Genomic DNA, 12279 nt, shown 5'->3' on the forward strand with positions numbered 1-12279 from the left:
TTATTAATAAATAAATTAGTTTAGATAGTTGAAAAAAAGGGAAAATAAACTAAATATATATAAATAAAAAATAATACAAATATAAATAATAATAATAACTAACAGTACATTGTCTATATACATATACATATATATATATAAACTTAACTTTAGCAAAATAAAAAAAAATAAAAATACAAATAAAAAAAAAAAACTTTAATCATATTATCCCCGCCGTCGTGTACCCAAAATTACAAAAATCGTACAATTAATACAAACAATATAAAATAATAAATTATAAATAATAATAATAAACTAAAAATAAACAGCTTCAGATTTTTCTATACAAAAACCAGTAAATTAATGTTAAATAAGATATTAAAAAAAAAAAAAAAAAAAAAAACTAGAAATTCGAAAATATGTAATTAGGCAAATTTGTAAAACTCAAAGATATTATATAGACAACACACTCGAACACAGTTAAAGAAAATAAAAACAGCTTTAATTTCATTAACTTTTTTTTCATTTAGTAATCACACATATACAAATATCTGGAACATTCTATTAAAAAATATGATCAAACTTTGTGTGCGCTAATTTGGCTTTTCTTTTTGAAAACTGGTCACCCCGAAAATTACAAAGCAATAAAAATCAAACAAAACAAAGTTAAAAACAATTGAGCTTTAAATTCTACCAATTTTTCGCATCTCATTTTTTATGATTTTTCTACAAATGGTCACCCTAAAAGTCAGTCACAAAACGCAATAGCGAAGCGTATAACAAAAGTATAGAACAAATAATAATAACAACAAAAACCTAGCGCAAATTATATAAATATTTATACAAATATATATATGAAGATGAGATGAAAAACCAATAGCAGAGTACAGTGGGTGAAGAATGTCAAGTATGCGGTGAAAAGCAAATAGAACAAGAAACAACAACAACATCAGGCAACAGTTAACTTGCTTTAAGTCAACAAAACCAAAAGAGAGAAACATGAAAACAGTTTTTAAAAGAAATTCTAGAAAAAACAACAAACTAAAAGCAAGCATTAAACAAATTCCATAAAATACCACAGAAAAATACCAAGCGAGCGAAAATTCGTGTAAACATTTTTTAAAAAAGCAAAAAACAGAAAACAAGTTTTGGTGATCTACGATATTGATTATTGAATAAAAAATAATTATATATACATATATGTATATACATATATATATATACGTATAGATATATATATATATATATAAACTAAATAAGTTTACAAGGTATATGCATTAAATAAAATAAAACAAAGAAAAACAACTGCAGCAACTAATTATAAAAACAAAACAGAAAACATAAATAAAAAGCGATATGAGTAACGACAAAATAAAAATAAATAAATTTATTATATACATACATAGAAAAATATTAAAAAACAAAAATAAAAACAAATATGAAAATGAGAATGATATGGTATGAAATGAAATGATTATTTGAAACATGTTCATTATATATAAATGTCATTACAAATGTTCTTCAAAACTGCCTACCAATAAAATATATTTCAAATAATATGCAATTTGGAGTTTGATTTGTCAAAGAAATATTTGCTTGTCAGTTACTTTTCGTTAGTTCAAAATTTATTTAAATCTAGCGGGTGTGAGCAGCAAGCGCAGCCAACTTTACGTAAAGCATCTGTTTACTTATATTTGCGTTAACAGCTGCTCACTGTTGCGTGTTGCAAGTGCGTTAACAGAATAGTTGGTGTTCAAGTATAAATTATCAAAATATCTGCACAAATTAGTGAATATATTAGTTTCGATAATTTACTATCTGCTGATTTAATTTTGTGTTAATTTAATATATTTTACATATTGCTGCCTCTTAACATTGCAAATTTCTTTTCAATATAATTTTAAGTTAACATATGCTGCTCTTTTTGGCGTTAGTCTGCTATCAAGTTAAACTGCTTGCAGCGCATGCACTACAGGCGTACATTTTACACTGCTTACAGCTGCAAGCAGTTTGTATTTTGTGGAGCTCCAATTAGCGCCCTAAACTGATTGCCTACTTGAATATAAATGTTACTTTATTTCAAATATTTAATTATAATGCAAATCAATTTCAAGCATCAACTCTTTCGTTTCTCATCTATAAATTCCTTACATTACATTCTATGCAATGTGTATTTGTTATGTTAAGAGGCTACCATCCCTCCCCGTGTTTTTATTCTTAGCATCCAATTAGATTTTCTTTTATGCTCCCTTCAAATTGGAAAGCAACAGCAGCAGCAGCCAACGCAATTGGAATCGCAGTGCCAGCTGCCCTATAAAATATTAAAAGTCACACACACACACACACAGATACTTATACATATGATGTAATCATAAATATACTTATACATATATATAAGAGCTGGGTCAAATCTGGTATATATAGTCTTATATACAATTGCTTGCACATGTATTCGTATATACAGTTAGTTATTACTGTCCAATTGGATTACTGCTTGAGTTCTGCAAAGAGAGCTTTGAGCGCAAGCTTTGCCACCCCCTATTTGGAATGCTCGCTCCCTCTTCGCTGCGCGCATGTGCTGCGCCGTCGACGTCGACGTCGCCGCAGCGGCTGCTGCTTCTACTTCTGCTGCCTCTTTATCGATTGACCCAATTCTTGGATACATATTTCTACATAGTTGAATTTTCTTATCGCTTCGGTTCCTATTTTGCAGCTGAAAATTCGTTCCGGTTTTTTTCCCCCTCCATATTTTTGTCACATTCCAATGGTTTCGTCCTTTCAACGTCCTTTCCACAGCTCTAAAGCTTTTTGCAAAAGCCTTGGGATATATATACACGTATATATGTATTTTATTCACATTGGAGGTGTGGCTCTCCTTGTTTTATGGGGCTTGGTTATGCCTGCATGTTCTTATTAGAATGAGCCCACTTGCTATTAATATGCTCATTATGTCATCAACAAATATCTGCGAAATGGGATATTAATGTAACTAACGACCTAATAAGAATACGCAAACAAACAGTTATAAGAAACGGTCAACAAATGTTGACTTAGTTAATAGATAACTGAATCATAAATTTAGATGAAAACTAAAATAGATTCCACGTATATATATATATCAAATATTTAACCTTGGCTTCAATTAGATAAATCTGACGAAGTCTACTAGAAAGTCAAATATATTATTATAATATTACAAAAATTATTCAAAATTCAATAAACATTTTAAAATTCGAATAACTTTTATGTTATTTCCTATAAATAATTTCTCTATAAAGAAAGCCAATTAGATTATTGTCATGTGTATTGGAGTATTTGCGAATTGGCAACTAGTATAGATTCTAATAGGATTTATTGCAACATAAAAGAGGCGCAAAGCTGTGAGGCTTTTTAGACTTAGGTTGAGCTGCCTGAAATTTCCCGAAGGACACATTTAAATCTAGGTACATTTATTCCTATAAAACCTATAAAGTCATATTTAAGTGCAAAAGCCTAAATATACTTAGAGCTAGAATCCGCAAAATTGAAAAATAGCCTAAAGCTAGTTTGACCTTAACTTAATCCAGTAGAACACTTCCAAAAAAAATAAGAGAAATTTAATACTAAAGGAATTGAATTTTGAAGCCAAAATCTCTCGAAGAGCCTCAATTTCTATGTATTTTTTTGTATTTACATATCAAGACTTTCCCTTAAGTGTATCCAAAAAAAATTCCTATTAAAAGTGAATAACACAATTCTAATTCGACAATAAAACTGTATTACGAAACAGAAAAAAAAAAAAAACATTTACATTTACATATAAATTGTTATACAGAAGTGTCTATAAGGCAATCCAATTAGATTTACGGATTTTAAAACCCCAATTGAATATATTGTATTTTAGGCATATCTAATTATCTTTTAAATTTACATACGTACACAAATACTACAGTAAATACTGATAAGAATAACACACATATTATGCTAAAAAAAATTTAAAATTAAAAATCCAACTAGAATTTTAAATATACTATGTATTTCAATTGTGCGTATATTTTCCCAAAACAAACCGTTTATTTTTCTCTTTTTTTTAACCAAAGGCAAATAGTCGCCCATTTATCAAACACTTCAGACAATGCAAGTGTTTGTGCGTGCATGTGCGTATGTGCGTGTGTGTGTATTTGTTTCTTTTCTATGTTTGTTTTATTTGAGAGCGCATAAACAAACGATTATCCGGTCGACCCAGAAACATATTTGTGCATAAAAGAGTTTCCAAAAAAAAGAAAAATAAGCAGCAGAGTAAAGTTTTTGTTTTTTACCTCTCTACGCACACAAAAAATAATGAAGCAAGCATAAAGTGAGGTTATGTGCGCATAGATAAATGTAAAAACACACACAAACACCTATACATAGAGTGGTATACAAGTACTCGTATATGACACGTGTAATTGACCTACTTTCCCTATTCGACAAAAGCAGCGCACAGTAAATGTACAAACAAAACACACACACACACACACATGCATGCAGACATATATACATGCATATGCACATACATCTAGCATAGCTACGCATAGAGCAAAAGTGAGAGAGTGAGAGCGAGAGAGTTATAGATATGGCAACCAGCCAGCCAGTCAGCCTGCCTGCTTGGCCACTCGCCCACCCCCCACTCGCCCCTTCCAAAATACCTACATACATATAACAGCTGTGAAGGATTGTGCTTGCAAAGCAGTGTCTGTGTATGTATGAGTGCATTGATCAATGTTCTGTGCTATTGACATATTAATGGCTCGCAATTTGTTTTCATTTAACGATCAAAATTATGCTATCACACAACACACACAAACACAGAAAGAGAGAGAATATACATATATATATGTACATGCGTATGTTTGTATGCATGCACATGGCTCCGTAAGAGAAAAGCTTTTCTACAGCTGCAAAGCTCGCTCTCGCTAGATTGCGCGCTTGTTTGCGCACATTGGCTGGCTGTGTATATAGGCGCAGCTTTGTCGCTTTGTCGCCGCGACAAATAGTTTTTATTTTTCTTGGTTTTTCTGTAGCCGACGACCTATTTATTGCTGGCGTTGCCACACATTCAGCAGCTATACATACATACAAAGCAAAACGCGAAGATGGCTTGAAAAAAAGAATATGCATATGTTTGTATGTGTGTATATAAGTATAGATGAATACATATGTATGTGCATAACCATACACTTACATACATACATACATAAATACGCCCCTTTTGTGCAGTGGAATGCATAGGCAATAGCCCGCCCTATTTCGATGTACTTTTTATCAGTCATACAGGGCAGACATATATATGTATGTATGTATGTACATACACACAACCTCACACAAACACACTCACCTACAATGCGTATCTGGCTGATAGTTTTGTTTGCTCAGCGATAAAGTCAATTAGCAAAAAACAACTCGAGTGCAAAAGAGCTCGAAAAAAAAAAAGAACAATAAAATTGAAGTGAGTAATTAATTAGCTAAAGAGCTACCACACGGCACTCCGAAGCCAAGCCCCACCTTAACCCCCTCTCACAAATTTTCAAATATTTTGTTTCTTTTCCTTCTCAATTAGGTTTTTCTCTCTACTTAGCTATATTTACAGTTCGCGCTTTGTAATCTAATCGATCGATGTACATACATATTAGAACTTGGCCAATTGCCTATTTTATCGGCGATGATGCAATGAAAAGGGCGGACTAAAAGTACAAAGAGTATCTGCAAGATACACAATGAACAAAGTCATAAACACAAAAATGTATGCAACAACAGTACGAAAGTATCTCTAAGATGTAAAGTCTATAAAAGAAAAAGTATCCCTTAGATAGAATAGTATGAGAATCATAGATGCATCTACAATATGCAGGAGAAATAGATGAGAAGGTATCGATAATATATCAGAGCCTATATCTTGTACAAGAGCCTATAGAGTATCTCTAACTTAAAGAGCTCATGGATACAAAAGTATCTGCAAGTTACAAAGGCCATAAGTATGAATGCGATACACAACTACAAGAGCGCCTTATAGATAAGATACTTTGGTGACTTAAGCCCTTCCCACCTTGAAATGTTTGGCAAGCTAAAACACTCGTTCGTTAAGGCGATTTAGCTATCCCTCTCTCATCTCATCTCTCTCTCTCTCTCTCTCTTTCTCGCTCTCCTGCACAGTACGTGACGCTCAGCTCACCGCAAAATTGTGTCCAACTGTCAGTCGTATCTCTGATTTATATGTGTACGTGTTGTAAATCCCTGCATACAGCACCGAATAACAAATACACTACAAAGTATCTGTAGGTGAGCATGACTAAGCGATACTTGGAGTGCTGCAAGAAAATACCCTAACAAATGGAAGAGTATCTATGTATCTATCTATCTATGTATAAGAGCTGATATTTTAACAATAAAGTAGTACAAGTGCTACAAATGTAGTATAACAGCTGAATATGGCATAAGAATTCAATATGGTGTACAATATGTAGTATAAGAGTTGAGTGAGGCATATTAATAGTATAGTATAAGAGTTTAAATTGGCAGCGAAAGAGTGTGGTATAAGAATTGAGCTTAATGTAGTATAAGAATCGCGTAGACTGCAGCATAGTATAAGAGTTGAATAAGGGCCGTATAACAGCATTGGCACACTTTTCATTCGATAGACAAGACTTCTAAGAGAAACCACAAGACATATATTTTTTTAGGCAGAATGTACGATGAATGTATATCTTTATTAGATATATATCGAATATATGGAGAGTTTTATATATAAATAGGCTACAGACACTTACAACTTTGTTATTCCTAGAGTTAAACATGCATTAAAACGAAAAATAAGGTTCCCAAAAAGAAACTGGATGAGCTTAAATAATATATGGAATAAATGTGTTGTGCGATCGATAATTAATCATTAAAATAATCGACAAATATTAATATAGATGTAGATAGCACAAAACATTTCTAAACTCGCTACATTAGAAAAGTATTTATACAATTCAAGTTAGTTGATTAAAAGAACTTATTGTGCTCATAGGAAACTTTAAGTTAAGTTAAAATAGTTAAGAGCTAATTGACTTATGAGTAAGTTTAGCTTATAGCCATTAATCAATCTGATCTCTCGGGGCTGGACATGGGATCACCGCCGAAGGTCACCTCCTTGGGGGCATACGAAACGGGCGGAGCCATCGACTCCTCCCGCCGTCGCTTCTGCTCCCGCAGAGTGCCGAAACGTTTGTTCCGCTTCATATTCGTAAACCTCACGTAGATCTTTCCTCTGCGCTCAGTGCGATAGAAGCACAACTGCTCCTTGGGATAGAGCTGGAGGATCTCACGCTCAAGTAGATGACTTCGTTGCAAGGTCAAATGCAATCGATTATCCTCGTAGTAGCTGCAAATGAGCTGGATCAAGAGCAAACGCTGCACCGCATCCAGCTGTTCATTTTGTCCGATTCTCTCGAGCAGCGATTGAGCCTTGACGGGCGACGCTTGCAAGATGGAGAGCACCGTAACACCGCTCTCCTCGCTGCCATCCGCATCGGTCATTATTTCCGGCTTGATCAGATCCGCTGTCACCAGTTCCGTGTGAACTAGTTCACTGTGATCGCCCAGGGGTAACGGCACATTAAACGTCCCCCCATCCGTCATCTCATTGAGCGAAACGAACGGCTCGGAGGGCAATTGCTTTGCTCTCTCATCGCCCAAATTGCTCTTGGAATGACTCTTCGCTAAGTTCGTCGAGCAGTTGCAGCCGCTGCAATGAACGCTACCGCTGCCGCTGCCGCTGCCAGCGGCGCTGGTGCTGCTGCCAGCACCGCAATTCTGCTCGTCCTGCAACGGTACATTGAGCCAGCGACGCCAACGCTCCAAATGATGTTCAAAACGAATTCGCGTGCCGTAACGAAAGTTGCGCAGCAGCTCGTTCATATGATGACGCTTCAGCATCTGCAGCTCTTGCGTATTGATTGCCTCTTCTAAATTTGTTTTTTCGTATAAGAGAGTACAAGTATAAGAGTCGAACATTCGCTAATTTCTTTTCATATGTCTTTTGTGTTTGTTTACCTTGCAAATATGGCAACAGCTCGCTGACGTTCCAAGACTTTAACAGTTGCGACAGCTCCTCATACTCATTGCTCTTTGGCGTATTATCCGCATACATGTGTGTGTGCATGTCGAAGCTGTGCATGCCTATACGTATATATATGTATATGCGTTCGTTGGTATGTATGTACAGCCTACAACCGGGCGTACATCCTTTCGTCACGAACGAAACAGCGGCACTGAATTTTGCAACAGGCGCGAAGCGCGTACATACCCTCCGCTATACCTGCATGCCAAACACACACATATACACACTAATGCAGCACTCACTCTATGCCTGTGTGTGTTTGTGTGCTTGTCTGTTGTTGTCGCTGTTTGGTATACACGCTGCTATGTATGGAGTTACATACATACATAGTACAGTCATGCCATCGTTTGTTTCATCGTTTCGTCGTTTCGTTGCTTGTTCGCGTTTCGTAGTCGTCGTCGTCATCGTCGTCGCAGTCGTCGTCGTCGACATCGCTTCAACGTACTTATGTATGTATGCATACCAGTGGCGCAGCGGCAAAAAGGGATTATTTTTCAACTAACTATTACGAGTGAAACCAAAGTATTCAATTCAGCCTTTCTGTTTATATTTAATCTATGTCAATTGATCAATGAAATGATGATAAAATGATTTTAATATTTTGATACATATTTTTTTAGTATTACATATAACTAAAATTATATTTCATAAAATTTTTTTCTGTCTCATAAATTTGTTTATTCTTAAAAAAAAGAAAATATTCTGCATACTTAATTCATATGCTGAATTTCACTAGTTCCCTGCAAAAATTTGGTGAACTACGCCACTGCTACTACACGAATGTAAGTATGTTTACATAATATTCAAACATGTGTTATGTATACATAATACACACGTGCATAGCATACATACATATGCCCACATACACACGCCACTTTGCATTAATGTTGTTGTTATGTAAATAACTACATATGTACATACATACAATTATACTTATGTACATGCATAAATGCAAGCAAACACAAACACACATACACTCACGCGCATATAAATGAATATGTATGTATGTATGTACCGTTGATAAAAAGCTGTTTAAATATTCGCACTAAACATTTGAAAAAGAAAACGAAGTCTGGCAGGCAGAAAAAAAGTCTGGTAACGCTGGCAACAGTTGAACAGTTGCTGTTGTTGTTTTTGTTGTTTCTGCTGTTCCTCATCGGCGATCGCTTATGCGTGGCGGCGAATTGAACTAGTGAACTGTTCGCTCGCATTTGCTCTCTTTCCTTCTCTCACTTTTCATTCTCCTTTTTTTTTTTTGTTGGCTACCACCTTTCAGCACTGACTACTGTGCGCCCCGCCCCCTGCCCAACCGCACGCCTTTTTGTTCTATTGCAATGCCGTTGCGTTTGCCTTTAGCCTGTTGCAGCTGTGCAGCTGTAAGCGCTCTCTCGTCGCCCTCCGCTCTTCGCTCTTCGCCGCAACTCAAACAAAATCAACTTAAAGACGTTCGGAACTGGAGTTGGGCAAAGGGAATGGCCATGGGAGTGGGAGAGGGAAGCATGTGTAAGGGGGCGGGGTAGAGGCATCGTAGCCGGTTGCTGCTTGTAAAGTAGCCAAGCACTACGCAGGTTCATCGAACTTCTTTTGTAAATGTTTTTTCTTGCTTTTCGTTTTCTTTTTTTTTAGTTTTTTGGTTTACTTGGCCTGCTTTTTTTTTGGTCGCTGCTGTTGTTATTGTTGATTGGGCTACAAAAGACTTTGCAGTTGCTTCACCCAACTTTGTTGTTTCTTTTTTTTGTTGTCGTCTTCTTTTTCGTGTGTTCGCTTGTGGGCTTGGTTCTTATGACGCGACGCTCAGGCAAAGCGCGTTCAAATGATTTCATTATCTTACATGCATACATACACATATACATATGTATGTATGTGTGTATGTGCATACATATATGCTTAAGTGTTTGCATGCATGTAAATAATTACGTACATACATACAAATGTAGGCATGTTTGCATTAGCAAGACGGAACCTCAGCTGGGGAATTTCCCAGCGACTCACTTTTCAACTACAAATTTCCCCGCAAGCAAAAAGAATTCCCTGTGAAAACAATGAAATTCCCTGCAAATTCACTTTTGTTAGTTCTTTGGGCATTTCTTTATTATTCTTCTTCCCTGTTTCAATTGAGCTGGGAAAACTCTGTAACTGTCGAACACCCTACCCAACGCGCTCATTAAAGAACATACAAAAAGTACCTTTCTTTCTGAATAAAAACTCTAATGAGCTCATTTTTTTCTATTTTGAAAGTCTTTCGAGTTGAAATTCAAGCGGTGCTCATTAATTATTGCAGCAATGCGTTCGCATCTTCTTAGCAGGCACTGTATTCGGTTACCAATTAAGAGGAAATTGTGGAAAATTGTTGAACATTGTGAAACATTGTGCAAACGAATGAAAAATCAAGTTTAGGCCAAGTCAAAGCTGCTAAAGACACTAATTAAGTGCTTAAATGGATGTTTGGAATATCAATTTCGTTGATTAATCAAAAATTAAAAAACAATGCCAAAGGGAAGCCCACAGTAATGGAAAAGTTAATTAAGAGCTGATTGAATAAGCTGTTTAAAATGAAAATAAAGAAATCGAGGCTAAAATCGGAAGAGATGTGTAGATATATGTAGTACATATTATAAACATAACTGAAGGCCCTAGCTGGAAGCTAACTTCTTATAGCTACATGTATAATATAATTATAACATAATTAAAATCGGCTCTATCTATGGATTCAAAATTAATGAACGGGTAGTCCAGCTGATTCATTAAATTCATTTAAAGTCATCAACTATTAAATAAATTTTAGCTCTATAAAACCGAATTTGTTATACTGTACTTTGAAAACCTTTTAAATTTTATGGTAAATGCACCTAGATCATTTTTGGGCTCTAAAAATGTATGGTATAACAGTTTGTGCAGCATAATATGTATGATTGTATAACAATAATATATATGTATATATATAGTTACGAGCTGCATCCATGTTCATATGCTATAGTACATATTAAATTTTTTGAATATAACAGTTCAATCTAGCTTCATAGAATATCATTTACGATTTATGCTGCCGTATAACAATTTATGTAATCTAAGCATACGAGGATAAGTGACAATTGGCATCTGCTATAAATCAAATCAAATCAAATGCATACAATGCAATGACTTCATAAACCTGAATAGCTCAACTGATTTGGAATGGAAATGGTCATGAAAATACATCAAGTAACAAAAGACAGAATGAAAGAAATAAGGAAGGAAAGAAACCCCCCATATGTATGTAACTTCCTTTGCAAACTGGTTTTGTGTGTGCTTAAGATACGCATAGATACTTTTGCCTACCCTCCCCCCGGATACATTGCGTGTGACGCATAAACCAAATGCGATTGCGTTTCTGCTTCGCATTTCGCTGCAGGCAGCGCGCAATAAGACGCAATATTTATATAGAAAATAACTTCAGGTAGCATCGGAAAATTAGACAAAGGCATAACACACACACATACACGCATGCATGAAAATGTTGCTGCTTAAAACATGCGCAGTAGCATCAGATACGAGGGGTTTGCAACAGGGTGGCAAAATAACCAACAACAAAAAGTATATGGAAAAGAAGAAAGCAGTTAAGAACTTGCAATTAGGATGCATGGGAAATTTATTAAAAATCAGCACACTGGGTCGCTCGCTTAGCAACAGCGAGAGTGGGAGAGGCTGAGAGAGAGAGAGAGCAGAGAGGAAGAGCAGAGCGGCAGAGCGGCAGAGCCTATGCAGCAGAATTCGCCGTATAAAATGTTGTGCATAGCTGATAACAAGGCGAAAGCAAAGGAGAGGGACAGAGAGGGCGCGAGTAAGCTTTCAAATTCGCTCAGCTAAATTTTGCATAACCGATAACGACTCGAGTCGAGTTTCCTAATAAAATTCATTACGGAAATAAGCAGCGCAGTATAATAAGCCACCCACATAGGCATAAATACACACATAATATGTATGTATATACATAAATGCATACAAACATACATATATGTATGTATGTCTGCATGTGTACGTACATTTGGCTGCCCCTTGAGTTCTTGTTACATTATCAAAAACGCTAACTGCGCAGCTTTTTTACTTTTCCGCAGCAACAGCAACAGAACCAGCAGCGTCGCAATTTTGTTGTTTTCTTGTTCATTTCCAAGCAAATTTCCTTCCAGCGCGCTGATAACGGC

The 12279-nt window shown here is 35.6% G+C and overlaps 1 protein-coding gene across 1 annotated transcript; it reads right to left on the reverse strand.

Moving 5' to 3' along the window:
• Positions 1-6666: 6666 nt before the first annotated feature.
• On the reverse strand, positions 6667-8286 carry LOC6578437. The gene is made up of 2 exons (XM_002004313.4): positions 8032-8286; positions 6667-7943 (listed from the first exon to the last, which is right to left on the reverse strand). The coding sequence occupies exons 1-2, from the start codon at positions 8153-8155 to the stop codon at positions 7078-7080; spliced, it is 990 nt and encodes a 329-aa protein (XP_002004349.2). The 5' UTR covers positions 8156-8286; the 3' UTR covers positions 6667-7077.
• Positions 8287-12279: the final 3993 nt, after the last annotated feature.

Source organism: Drosophila mojavensis, unplaced genomic scaffold (assembly GCF_018153725.1).
Source record: "Drosophila mojavensis isolate 15081-1352.22 unplaced genomic scaffold, ASM1815372v1 contig_80, whole genome shotgun sequence".
In the NCBI taxonomy this organism is placed as follows: Eukaryota; Metazoa; Arthropoda; class Insecta; order Diptera; family Drosophilidae; genus Drosophila; species Drosophila mojavensis.